This window comes from Hermetia illucens, chromosome 1 (assembly GCF_905115235.1).
Source record: "Hermetia illucens chromosome 1, iHerIll2.2.curated.20191125, whole genome shotgun sequence".
Taxonomy (NCBI): Eukaryota; Metazoa; Arthropoda; class Insecta; order Diptera; family Stratiomyidae; genus Hermetia; species Hermetia illucens.
In genome coordinates this window covers 17,957,279-17,971,217 of record NC_051849.1, presented here as the reverse complement: position 1 = coordinate 17,971,217, position 13,939 = coordinate 17,957,279, and the positions used below count along the sequence as shown (strand labels likewise).

Genomic DNA, 13,939 nt, shown 5'->3' with positions numbered 1-13,939 from the left:
TCAATATGTAAATAATGACAATTTTTGAATATCGCATGACCGATCAAAAGGGAACGTTGACTTTGCACATAAACTTGCTTAGGTATTATTAGATGTAGGCCTAACGTTTTGCTTCTGGTTGACGCGATTGAAAAGGTATTTTTGAATTGAGGATTAGCGGGACCGGGACCGGCTGATGGATGAACAGTTGATCAGCTGCACCGAGGACTTCATTGGGTGTCTTGGAGAGAGGCACACGTTTGCAGCTTTAGGGATCGCAAATTGTCCAGGTCGGCATTGCGGGATTAATTTCGGTAGTGCTTGTGAATTAAGAACGAAAAGCAGTGGAGGCATTAGATTTCTTGGAAAACACGCGTTAAAATTCCTTGTGCGTAAGATTTGATTTTTATTTTAAGGTTCGCCCTCTTCCAGTAGTTTTCCAAAGTAGCTTTTCACAATATGAAACGGTCTAAAACTGTTAGCTTTTGACTGGAATTTAAGTGAAGTCAGTGCTTATGTTTTTTCCGCGATTTTCCTTCTCCATCAGGTATAATTGAACTAAAGTTGTAGCTCGTTGGATTTCCCGGAGTTAATTCTTTCGGGCAGTTTTTCTAAATTCTTTGAACTTTATAGCCTAAAAACTGGCAGCAACTGAACGTGGTGAAATTGATTGGAAAGTTGAGTCCGGAAGAAGTTGATTGTTTTTGGTCTTTGGTCGAAGACAAGTAGAATTTTTTTTTGTTTTCGTCGTGAAAAGGGGACGCGGTAGACTTTTGGTCTGAATATTTAAGCTTCAGTGTTCTAGTTAATTGACTTGATGAAAAACCTACAAACAGAAGTGAAAACTATTGAAATTGGCAAGACGATTATCAGCGCGACGGAATTGTCGGTGAAGACAGACATTTGTCTGTTGCAGAAAAAGATTTTGTGTGGAACTGGCATTTGTCTGACGCAGACATTTATCTGTTTGACGTCTGACGCTGGCTCACACATTTATAAGACAAATGCGATGCGTAAAATTGACGCAGACATCTGTCTGCTGCAGAAAAAGGTTTTGTGTGAAACAGACATTTGTCTGACGCACACTTTTGTCTGTCTAGTGTCTGAAACATGCACAGACATATGTGTCTCTCTTCTAAGGTAGCCGAGGCAGGAGGGAGATATCCCAAAAACCTAAAAAAAAGTCAACGAAATTGACGGTGACGGTGTGCCCTCAAATATTGAATCTCCATCGAAGTATTCTGCCAACACGCGCTTGCTTGTCTCTTTACTAGCCACGCAGGGAAATGTAGTGGGTCCTTTTAATACTTCAATCCCTCGTGTTTTCTTATATCGATGCGTAGGTCCGCATCGACACCTGAAAAATATATAAACATGGGAATATCACGCGAACCAAGCCGAAGATAACCCTCGAGCTAAATCTAGGAATGAAAAAAAATAACGACGCATGGAGCAGTATAACCTTGTATTCTCGATAGATACTTCCCTTCTTTCAGATATACAATGAAGCGGGACCTTTGGCGTTCCTACCCGGCCTTGGGATCCTCGGCCGATTATATTGCAAGATGCCCCTTTTAATGTGTTTGTGAGTTTCATGAACTAGAGAGAGGGGAAGAGGAGTGAATTCATCATTAAATTCTCGGAAGTAGACAAACACTCGAACAAAATGATAAAATATTAATATGTAAGAAGTGTAGAACGAAAGCAAAATAATAAATAAAATAATGAAGCAATTGAAAAAAATAACTATATCAATTTTGAAAATTCCTAAATAGCCTTAGAGGACGGATACGAGGAATGTCATAAATTCCATTTATTAGGCTACTACTATATTTAAAAAAATCGGAAAAATATCTGATATCATGAGTACTTCATTTGTATAGCACGGGCGACGTCCGTGTTCATAGATTTTCAAAGTGGTCCGATTCTGAGGCACTTGTGTGATGCTCCAATTCTACTTCCCATGAGCGGATTTGTTTCCTCGGCCCAATATTGTACAAAACTAGGAGTCTTGTTGACATGCATCGCAGACTGCCATGAAATCTCGCTATCTTCCCAAAATTTCACAGGACGTTCAATAAATAAGGTTAAAAGACAACTTTGTCGTGCTTCGTTAGGCAGTAGAATAGCCTTGAGGACCATATGTACGGTTTCCTCTTTTGTGAAACAATAACAACTTCCCATTTACTACATGAAGATGTTAGCATACAAGAACGACTAACTTTCGGAAACAAAATCGCCCCTACACTAAGATATTCCGTAATAATGCACATCGATAAGAACTTATTGTAAAAGTTTCCGCACAGGATGTGACTAACTTTCTAATGATAAGCCTTCACAGGAAACACACAGGCACCAAGTTTAGCAATTCCACTTCTGTCACTAAAAGGTTATTATAACGCACTACATCACCAACAAGTCTTTTCCCCCCATGAAAACTCCTGAGATTACCTTGCCAAACCAATCTCTTCCACCGCCCAGACCTCCACAATTTTTTATCACCGCGCAAATATTCCTTCAGCTCTTCACCCACATTCCCTTCAGCTGTCGCTCTTCAATGGGTTTCCAACCGGACAGCGATCCAGCTTTAGTTTTACACAAAACCTTAAAAATGTATATTTTTTTAAATGAGTGAATGTTTGGACGACAAATAGGGAATAATAGGTAGGGAAACAGAGGCTTTAATGGCAAAATTGAAATTGCCATGGTCAAAAGATCATCTTTAGTGGCCGGAGACGACTAATAGGGGAAAGCTATCCCAAAAATTTAAACATAAAGCGAAATTGACAGTGAAGGTCCGCCCGCAAATTTTGAAGTTCCATTGAAGTACCGCTTTACGATTTTCTGCTCTCAGTCGTTCTGCTGTCAATCGATCAGTCGGTCCCGCTAATTTTCATTCTCGGTCCATGGCCTTGGGCTTAAAAAACAGCAACGTTCACTATTGTGTTGAAGTGTGCGGCAGATCATTCTCCTCAGCCATGGTCAATCACCTGCCTATACACAATTATGTGCAATATGGGCAAGTTTATGAGGGTCAGCGAACGATAGGCCCGATCAATTTTGGTTTACCCCTTTGCAAATTTATAAAAAAAAGGAACTTGTAATTAATTGTGAAATAAAGAGGGATAATTGAGATAAAAAGGTGTAGAAAAAATGTGAGGATAAAGGGACTATTACACATTATCGAATGCATTATTTAGTCAAATTGACCAAGGAAAGGGCGAATGGAATAACGCTCCTGTCGCTAACACGAAGACACTAGAGGGCATTGAAGGAAGTTTGGTAAATAAAACGGAGCCCCCGGAGCCCGTCGCTGAGCATTACAATATACTTCGTTGTAATCATCAAAACGAACTCTTGCTTTCAGAAATAAAAAAAAATTCCCAAAAATTTGCTGATTTGCCATCTGATCTCCCATCAAGTTTTTAAAAATCCTTTGTTTCCCTCAAGTTCTACGCAGAGTAGACCTTCAACCTATTCTGAGCGAAAGCACTCATTAAAAAGGTTGCATATTAAAAATGTATCTTTCCCCACCAGAGATGGAGAAATGGGGAAATGGCAGTGATTGCTCTTTTGTAGCTGTCTGGCACCAAGTGGGTGTGGAGTAGGACTACTTCCATTCCCAAAACTAAAATGATACTTTCGAAAATCGAATTTAGAAAAAATAATAGTAAATAAGTTAAATAAAATAGAAAGGAGGAAATAGAAAAAGTTGTGCTAGGCGAAGAATAGAAATATGACAACTCTTTAGTTGAACTAATATGGGTTGAAGAAACCGGAAAAGGTTTTTGAGGATGCAGGGAGTTCTGACTCCGCATTCAGTTGATGACGGACTGGACCACTTGGGAAGCAACTTACTTCCACAGACTTCTTTTTTGGGTTAAATATTCCAGTTTCGCCCAGGGTAGAGGCGACTCATGATCCGACCCCAAGAGAGGAAGTAAGTTCCTTCAAATGGATGCCTGAGTTCGCATCCTCAAAAAATAATTCACTTCGGCCTAATTTAAGTCTGAATATACGACGTATTTCACTTCAATCTAATTCGCACTCATTTCGTGTTTGCGGTTATATATAAATAGAGCGATTACTACATATCGCCACTTTCGGTCACACTGCTCCCAGGGCAGAGGTTAGGCAGCGTCTAATGTCCTGGACGAAACCGTCACTCAACTTTGTTTAAATTTTGTTATTATTGCTGAGGAGTTGCTTACAATAAATAAAGCGTTTCCGAGTCAAAATATCCATTCAGAGAGTATTTAGAAGCATACAGAGTGACGAAAATGAAAAATCGTAGTCGTAGTTGAAGTTCGAAAGATATTTGTGAGGTAAATTCGAAGAGAGTTTCCGTTACTGGCTTAGGTTTTTTACAATTCTCTTATGGACTCAATACCTAATTTATTGGCCGAAAAAGATGTTCTGCTAGCGATTGGTTTTGAAGAACACTTCAATTTGTTCCAGATAACCCTCAAAATACCTGCACAATTCGCGAAGATATGATTTGCCAAAACTCACTGCGAAACTACAAATCTCTTGTGACACCCTATGTAGCGGCTGTGAAACCAGGAAGTAACAAAAAACATTTGTAAATATCATCTGCAATTATACAGCCTTTATCAACTCCAATAACATTAGACTGAGAAGTTGAAGAGAGGAGAGAGGATCTGCGATTCACTTTACACTTTTTAGTAACCGAAAATAGCGAGCAATGGGTTCTAAAAGGGGAAATAGAAAACGTTTCTGTCTTAGCGAACTTTTTTTCTAATTTAACTGTTTTCCGAGAATTTCATAAGTTCGTTTTATTGAACGCTTCCAAATATACATTATTTGTAAAATAAAATAAAATATTTTGGATCAGAAAAGAGACTTTGGAATTTGAAACTTGGCTAATAAATGATTTTCATTCCAATCGTAATTAACATTTTTGCTATTTACCCGCCTACACAAACCAACAACTATGAGTCTATGAGCGCATCATGGTGTAAAACAACAGAAATTAATTTTTTATTGCGTCTACTCAACGAACCATTTCTTCGAAACTGATAACTCTTGAGTTTTCTGTCTGCCAATCGCTTGAATTTGTTTAGGTGAAGAAGAATCCGAGTAGATAGCACCTAGAGGTCATTACATGTCCTTGGCGATATGTTAATAATGAAAATACGAGAAGTCCTTGCCAAACCTGGCACTTACCAAACCTGACTGAAACGAATTTAGGTACTCTTCGTTTCGTGCTTCCAAAAGTTTAAAAATCAACAGTGTCCAGTGTGTGGGTTCGCCACTGCTTTCGATCGTAAGTTTGGTCAGGGGGGAATTGATGGGTTCTTAAATCTCCATGCAGAGTATTAAGCTATCACTATTTCGGTCGACCTTTAGGCGACTAGAAAGTATTAACCATTGATAACGTACCACTTTGTCAAACGCTCTTTCCACCATAATTAAAATCAACGACGATTAGACACACTCAAATAAGCATTTACCCTCTGAAGCCACATCTTTCTTGTATAGAGATAAGAAAAACACAAATCTTAAGAACAACAACGAAATTTATTTCCAAACACTATCAAATATAAAAGTATTCTTTTTTCTTTCATATAAATAAAATATTTACAATAAAACGATTGCACTTTACTAAAAAGAAATATCTAACAAAAGGCTTAATACTTCTATTTAATCTAGGGAGGACTCTGAGTTAATTGTTTCTGTTCAAATCGATCGGTTGCTGGACGGGACTGTTTTCATTTTCTTGGTCTGATTCAGTTCCTTCACCTTTGGTTTCTGTAATTAAAATTCAAATAGAGATTAGATGCGTATTCGTGTAATGAGTCACTTGTTCAAATCGGTTATCATATACGAGTATATTTAGCTATAAACAATGTTTACTTCAACTCTAAGGCTATTATCGAAGTTAGCCACATTCCGCTGATGCGAAAATCCATGGCAATATTTTTTTGCCCCAGCAAAAGGAATACTCCACTAATTTACCATTATCACTAAAGAAACAAAGCTTGGACTTACGTATGTTATCATCGGGCTCATGATTAGCATTCATAACTCTATCGCACGTCGCACAAGCCTCATTAACATATTTGTTGAATATTTCCGCCTTATCAGCGTAGACATGATGACCCGCTCCAGTGATGACCTATAAAAGAGAATTTCTATGTACTTTTTGCCTCTATTTTGACCTAGTCTGATTACGGGATTGGGCCTACCTTCAAATCGACCATACTATTTGGTCGTAGTTTTTTGATTTTTTCACCAGCTGAACTATCAACCCATGATCTGGAGCCGTAAAGAAGAGTGATTGGAATATCCTCTCGTAGTTCGTTTATCCGCTTCACCATTGGATATTTAGCCCAACCAAAGCCATCCATCATCGTGTGGAATGCACTTTCTCCGCTAGAATGTAGACGAGCGTTAGGATATATTGTAGTTACTCGAAATATGGGGCGGCCTGCTGCCGCTGTACTCAAAGGTTGTGTACTAATTGTAAAAATAAGACCACCTACCTTGGTGTCTGTGCATTACATTGATGGATATATTGCGAAATGAGCTTCTCATCTTCCAACACAGTTGAAAATTTTCGCATTATATCAGGCCTCGTTTTTTCAACAACCCACTGTCCCAATGGACCTGCAGCTCTTAACGCCCAGAAAGGATTCAACGGAGTTACCGCTACTGCTAATGCTCGCACCCACAATGGCACATTGTATCGACTATTAACATCTGCCGGTTTCTCTGGAAAGCCCCATGGATCCGCGAGTATTAAATGTTTTATTCTACCAAAAAACAATTAGGACCTCTTCGGACTTCAATATTAAATTACATTTGGCTACCTATCTGGATATGAAATGGCATAACTAGTTGCGATAAAGCCTCCCATCGAATGACCCAGTAGAATCATTTTACTTATGTTCATTTCCCGTCGCCATTCTTCTATCGATTTCACCAGCTGCTTCTCTGCCACAAGTGCATCGTTTGTGAACTTTGGACGACTACTTCTTCCGAATCCTTTAATGATTTCCTTTATTTTAACTAATGTATATTTATCTCAAAAAAGCAATGAAACGAACCTAATATGTCGATTGCGTAAACTGGACGATAAGCAGCTAACGAGTCCAAATTCATTACCCAAAGTGCAACGCCAGCTCCCAAGCCGTGCAACATTACCAAGGGTATATTTGAAGATTCCGAGTTCAAGCAAATCGTCCATATCTTATCTGCTGTTCCGACGGCTGGACCGATGTCGGCATACATGCCTTTGTATGGCGTTTTCAAGACTAGAAACAGAATGGGTCTATCAGTCATCTTCTTTCTCTAACGATAATGAGTAATAAAATATACTTGATAAGATTTTTTTCTCTACAGTTCGAAGCATGACGGATGATGTTGAAGTCCAATTAAGCCAGCCGGAAGACCCTGAGCTGAAATGAAATTTATCGAAATTAAATATGAGAGCAGTCACCGTAGTAATAACTGCAACTGATAGCATACAACAAAGCAAAGTACTAAAACCCAATTATTGTGTGCAGTTTCAGATTTAACAGATTAATTTTGCCATAATTCAACCTTGATTGTTTTAAATTTGTTAATTTTGGAACACAGTCAACCAAATCCTTTGGAGGTTAGTGCACTGAAGGAATCCAAACACCATAACTTCAATTGGGGAAAACAAAAACCACCTAAGAAGGTATGAAAACCTACCTTTCGTCACCCATGGGAAGTAGAAGAAGTAGAAAAGTCAACCTCACGGAAAACTTTAATTTTTACTATAAAAATAAATATTTTTAAAATGAAAAATAATTCTGTAAACGTATACTATAAGGATCTGAATAAATTGGACTAAAAAAAGGGAGTAAGTTAATTGGGCCTTCAATTTTCCGTGATCCAAACCAACTTAGTAAACATGAACGTATTCATAGTAAGAAACTCCCTTCATCTTTACAACAGCATACATGTATGGTTGCCATCTACCCCTTTGTATCCGGATGGCTCAGTGGGTTTTCGAGTCAACGATTCTTATTTTTTACCTCTTGGGGATATAGCACATCAACCCCACCTACGCGTCATCGTTCGCTGAAATGCGTTTGAGCTCCCGCACGCGACTTCCTGAAGCGCCTGCACTCCTCCCCTACTCTTCTGTGCCAAGTGCGATTGGGGCGACCCACGCGTCGGCCGTCTTGGGAAAGCGAATTCCATTGGATGGCAGTGGCAATGCAATTGCCGCGCCTCCTTAATATGTGACCTATTGACTGTCACTTCTGCCTTCCGATCACACCGCGTACGAATGACAGCTCTGTTCGCCGACAAATGTTACGGAGGGACTAACAAAAATTCGAGTCGATAAATTGACGCTTTTGGGTATTTCGTAAATTATAGGTTACTTCTCATAGTTTAATGATATTTTATGTGAAATTTCATAAAGATCACTGGAAATAGAGACCAGAAAACGCACATTGGGTGATGCTATACTTGCACAAATTCCGCCACTACCACAACAGCACTGAAAACTACGTCAAAGCAAGTTGGGACAGCAGTTTTCCTTGGAAGACGAACCGCATGAAGGTCACCCAAAATCTTCAAATGATGATAGGATTGTGACCTTAGTGAAAGTTAGAGGAAGATCCCAGATTCACCCAAGAAATAGTAATAAACTTGGCTTGAATGCGATGGCTGTATTACGAATATCTGACGTTCATATGGCATACACGAAAAAATCATCTGGATGAATTCCATGCATTTTAAATGACGATCAAAATGAGGCAGGTTCATTTCGCTGAATATTTCCTTGCGAAATTTAAAACTGGCCAGTCTAGCTTTTTCGACAGTATTCAGAGTTGCCGAAGCTTAATTCTATAAAATCGATCCAGGAACCAAACAGAATTCCATGGTATGGAGTCCGGCCCGTCCGTCAAGACAAGGCAACAAAAGCGATTATGCCAATTTATTTCACCAGGGCCAGAATTATAGCTTTGATTCATCTGGAACTTGGTCAAACAATAACAGCGAAATTGGACACAGAAAGGTACTTCACACAAGTCTACAAAAATTTGCTCAAGGCAAGCCACAAAAAGAACTTCGATGCTACTTTCTAAACATTGCGCCAGCTCGCACTAATTTTATTCACTCTCTAATCGAACACCGCGTATTTTCCGGTTATTTCCAAAAAATAGAGAAAAATGAGAGGAAAAGCAATAATATCGGTGAGAAGATGGCCCTCATGGACTCCGCCTTGAACCTCAAATTCCTTTGAAATTTTACCTCGATACAAGACGTGACATTTAGCGCTATCATATCTCCGACAATAGCTATTAGTTCCTTCAGAATGCCCCTCTTGCGTATTATAAGCCAGATACACTTCCTGTTCGCGCTGTCGACAGCTTTCACGAAATCGATAAAAAACAAGTAAACTCCGCAGACGGTCAAAGGGTAGTATAGGCCCCAGGGCGGAATGTGGATTGATACCCACGATGGAGCATAAAACCTGGGAAACGCATGCCGAACCAACACCAACAACTCTACTACCAAACCCTCTTTCTTCATGAAAAACTGTAGACGGAGAAGGATGAAGGAAAGTCTCCCGCACCTAAAAACTGGACAACTGGTCCTCCAGGTTGGGGGTTGGGTAGGGCTGACAACCCTACATGGAAAACCAAAGTTACGAAGCCACAGAAGGAGCCTTACTGTACATCTTGCCAGTCCGCATGTATTCCTCGGAGGCTTGGGTTCTTAGCAAGAAGAAGAATTTTCCTCCCTACATGCGGATGGACGATTCCGTAGCCTACACAACGACGAAATCTATGAGCGATACCATTAATATCAGGTTGTAGATAAAATCCGGCTCAATAGGTTACGGTGGGAGGGTCACTTAATCTGTATGGATGGGAATGATCCTACTCGAAAAGTCTATAAAAGGCAATATCTATAGTAGAAAAAGAAGATGAGGCAGACCCTGCCTGAGATCAGGCCAGACCAAGGGGGTCCGGGGGTCAGGACGCCAGACAGCTTTTAGGGATATCGAATTGGTGGACCTCGGCACAAAACCGGGGTGTCTGGAGTTCCTCATAAAGGCAGGCCTAGACCGGATACCGGTTGTTGCGTCGTTGATGATGATGATACGAAATCGCAGATGAGTAGTTTGAACTAATGCTTCCCCCAATTAGGTTAGACCATAAGATAATGAGAAGCTGAAATGTATACAAATCAACAAACACGAAAAGGTTACGACCCTACCCCAATATAAAATCAAGGCCGCAAATTGAATCTTCTTCAGGGCGGAGATGACATATTGAAATATTCATATTCTTCCAAGAAGAAGCCCCTGGAGAGCTGAGGATTTTGAATCTTACTCGACCCACGGTAACTGCAGCGTAAGAAGAGGTCAGTGAAGAAGGGGTGGTCTAGCTGGAATGAGGCAGAAGGCCAAACGGAAAGTCGCAAACAGTGGAGAGTCTGCCTAAGGGGGAAGTACGGAGCAGAGTGGGAGTGCAACACACGTTTAGCTCTCTATTTACGTTTGATTGATTCCAACCTATGGGGACATTTGGAGAATACAGCTGGGTGATCCAGCTGGACACAATTTATGCATTTGAGGGGTGCCGCCGACTCATTATCAGCGTTGTTTTGGACAGTGGAACAAAGGCAGTCCTCAGGTACGCGTGGGCCCGCCATTTGACAAATCGAAGGTCATAACCAATTTATGCCCCAAGCAGATCATTTAAAGACGACAAACATGCAAGATAGCATGAGAAAATGAAGAGAAGCCCAGGAATGTTGACTGACATCAAGGATAGAATGAACACAGGCAACGATTTTTCTATACAATCCTCATGAGCAATGAAAAATAGCGCCTAAACTTCAATGTGAGTCGTACAAGAAGAGATGCTCAGTCATGGAAGCGCGTGACTTCATAGAGTAAAACTTCGCCATCGTTTGCCATTCTCTCTAAATTTTCGTCATGCCGTCACCATCTTTTTTCGCTGTTGATCGAAAAGTGGCATACCTTTTCGGAGAACATGAGCAAATTTCTTAACATCATAGAAAAAGAGAACACGACGCGTAATATGCATCACCAATTTGCAATTCTTGAGGTAGAAATCATTGAAAATATCCGCCTCCCCTTCAATAATATTAGGTTGTTGCAAATGAAATGTCGGATATTTGAGTAAAATTTCAAAAAACTATAACTTTTATGAAAATTAATTTTATTAGTCAAAATAAGAACCAGCAGCTTCAATGCACTTCTCCCAACGAGATACAAGGGCATTTATTCCAGTTTCGTAAAAGTCTGGGTTTCTAGAGCTAAGAAATTCTTCAAAGGCACTTTTGACAGCTACTTCATTGCTGAATTGTTTCCCCGCCAAAAAGTGATCCAAATGCTTAAAAAAGTGGTAGTCGGTTGGCGAGAGGTCGGGTGAATATGGTGGATGAGGAAGAGTCTCATATCGTAATTCATTTAATTTTTGGACCGTCATTCTGGAAACATGAGGTCGGGCGTTATCATGGAGCAGTATCACTCCATCTCTGTTGACCAATCTAGGCCGCTGAACACGTAATTTCTCGTGCATTTCATCAAGTTGGGCACAATATTTCTCTGCATTAATTGTTTCACCACGCTCCAAAAACGAATAATGAATAATTCCAGATGCAGACCACCAAACAGTTACCATTACCTTCCTCGGGTGAAGGCTCGGTTTTGGCATGTGTTGTGGAGGCTGATCGGCATCTAGCCATTGCGCTGATCTGCGACGGTTGTCGTACAATATCCACTTTTCATCGCATGTCACTATTCTGCGCAAAAAGGAATTGTTCCTGTTGTGGTTGAGTAGAGAACTGGATATTTCCATTCGCAGCGCCATGTTTTGCTCGTTGAGTTCATGCGGAACCCACTTATCAAGCTTCTTCACCTTTCCAAGCTGTTGTAAGTGCCGAGATACTGTCGAATAGTGTACGCCTATTTTCTCTGCAATGTCACGAATCGATGATCGGGGATCAGATTTCACTATCAAACGCAACTCGTCGTTGTCGATCGATGGTCCTGGGTGTCCACGAGGTTCACTTTGGGGGGTCATGTCGCCTGATCGGAATTTTTCGAACCACCGCTGTGTCGTTCGTTCGTTTGCTGCGTCAGCTCCAAATGCTCTGCAAATGTTTCTGGTTGCCTCCGCTGCGTTGTGACCAAGTTTAAATTCATATAGAAAAAGTAGACGTTTTTGACTCCCTTCCATGCTTTTTTCTTTGAGTGTTACTTGGAACTTCAATGACGATTGAAACTGAAATGACTCCTTGATCGAACGAACGACTATTTATACTCAATTATCCCATACCACCAGAGTCACCTTCCGGCAGTTTTAAACATTAAAATCATAACTAACTTCACTTCATTGAAAAATCCGACATTTCATTTGCAACAACCTAATAATTGTACATTTCGAATGTTCGTTTAGGTTCAACAATCTAAGCTAAGAGAGGGACTATCAACGACTATCATCGCAATCACATAACGAGCCTGTTGGCGGATTTGCGTTTATGGAACCATCGAATATCGTCGAGCTGGTTATTTTCCTTGACTTCAATAGCAACTAAATCGTGTTGTTGCAAAGGCAGTTCAGACTATTTAAACTCATTTACTCTCTTTTTGAACGTAGAGATCGATTTTGAATTGCATGATCATTCTTGGAATAAACAACAGTTGCCAGATAATTGTTTACAAAAAAATAATGAAATCGGAAAGTTTGTGAAGCTACAAACCCCAAACAATCTTACGAGGGCGAAAGAAAAGCTTGGCAGACATTACTACATTTCAGAGGAAGATGTTTTCCGTAATAACATAAATAATACAAACGATTTGCTTTACCAATCCTGCGATCCAGTGCAGGCTGAACTCTCGCATAAACCTCCAACGCCGACTGTTAAAGAGATCTTGAAAAGTAACTCCTGATTCACGTGAAAAACGACAGAAATCCCTATCTCATCTTAACTACTCCGCGAACTACCTTTTTTTCTGATTGTCATGCAATCGTGAAAGTGACGAAAGCAACAATCAAAATTCCCGATAGGGACCGTGATTGATAAGTTTAATGTCTAATTATCAATTGCTCATGCAGTGTGTGTGGTTGACGTAATCATCGGGCACATATAAATAGTTCCAAGCAAATCCCATTTCGCGCTATCTTGCACTAGGTAGACCTTGGTCCCATTTCACCAGAACGCTTCCAGTTGGAGAAGAAAATTGCGTGATTCGCGCAGCCAAAAAAGCATTCGCAAAACACGATAAACTACCGAAATTATGAATGATGCGATAACGTAATGACTTAACACTTTTCTGTTGGCTAGATCAATTAAAAATTTGTCTTACCTTTGCGCCTTACACACTTCTAAAGTCTGTTCCGTCATTTTACAAGAACTGCCAATTATTTATTATTAGACGAACTACTTATTTTCGTAGTGATTGTGATAGAAAGTACAAAGTGCGCAAAACCAAAACAGAATAAACAACTAAAACTGTTGAATGGAGCGCGCAACTTGATTTCTAAGGCACTTTTTTCCTAGCAATTACGAGTTTCTATTTTACTTTTCAGTCTTCTACGGGTCCAACCTTTTCCGATTGAACTGCGGCTACAGGATAGTCGGCGCGCCACTTCACTAACATTAGAACGGTTTGTTCGGTACCCTGTCTGGCTTCTATCTAAACACTTGGAAGGCCGCAAACGCAAACAAATTATGAACACAAGCGAACCGACTCAATTCGATACTGATATCGACACAAAGCGAAACTGACGGCCGACTTAGCTGCGGACCTGTGGACTTAGCTAAATCAAAACAATTCGGCAGCTGATGACATTTCTTGGAGATAACGTTCCAATTGGTTCCACTTCGAGATGCCAGATGGTTGTGGAACTCAATTTTCTTTGAGAAAGAAATCACATTTTTGCTTTTGTGAAATCTTGGCCAAACCTATATG

At 40.2% G+C, this 13,939-nt stretch overlaps 1 protein-coding gene across 4 annotated transcripts; it reads right to left on the bottom strand.

The window, feature by feature from the left end:
- Positions 1-5,501: 5,501 nt before the first annotated feature.
- LOC119661266 ((Lyso)-N-acylphosphatidylethanolamine lipase) lies at positions 5,502-13,790 on the bottom strand. 4 transcript variants are annotated; one of them, XM_038070522.1, is made up of 9 exons: positions 13,334-13,790; positions 7,681-7,745; positions 7,321-7,400; positions 7,050-7,256; positions 6,813-6,987; positions 6,486-6,755; positions 6,189-6,375; positions 5,992-6,118; positions 5,502-5,751 (listed from the first exon to the last, which is right to left on the bottom strand). In XM_038070522.1, exons 2-9 carry the CDS (start codon positions 7,692-7,694, stop codon positions 5,666-5,668), a joined length of 1,146 nt encoding a protein of 381 aa, XP_037926450.1. In that variant the 5' UTR covers positions 7,695-7,745; positions 13,334-13,790; the 3' UTR covers positions 5,502-5,665. The 4 variants fall into 4 exon arrangements, with proteins under 4 accessions (XP_037926450.1, XP_037926449.1, XP_037926451.1 ...); XM_038070521.1 differs by lacking the exon at positions 7,681-7,745; XM_038070523.1 differs by lacking the exon at positions 7,681-7,745 and having other exon boundaries at positions 13,574-13,790.
- Between the last annotated feature and the right edge of the window lie 149 nt (positions 13,791-13,939).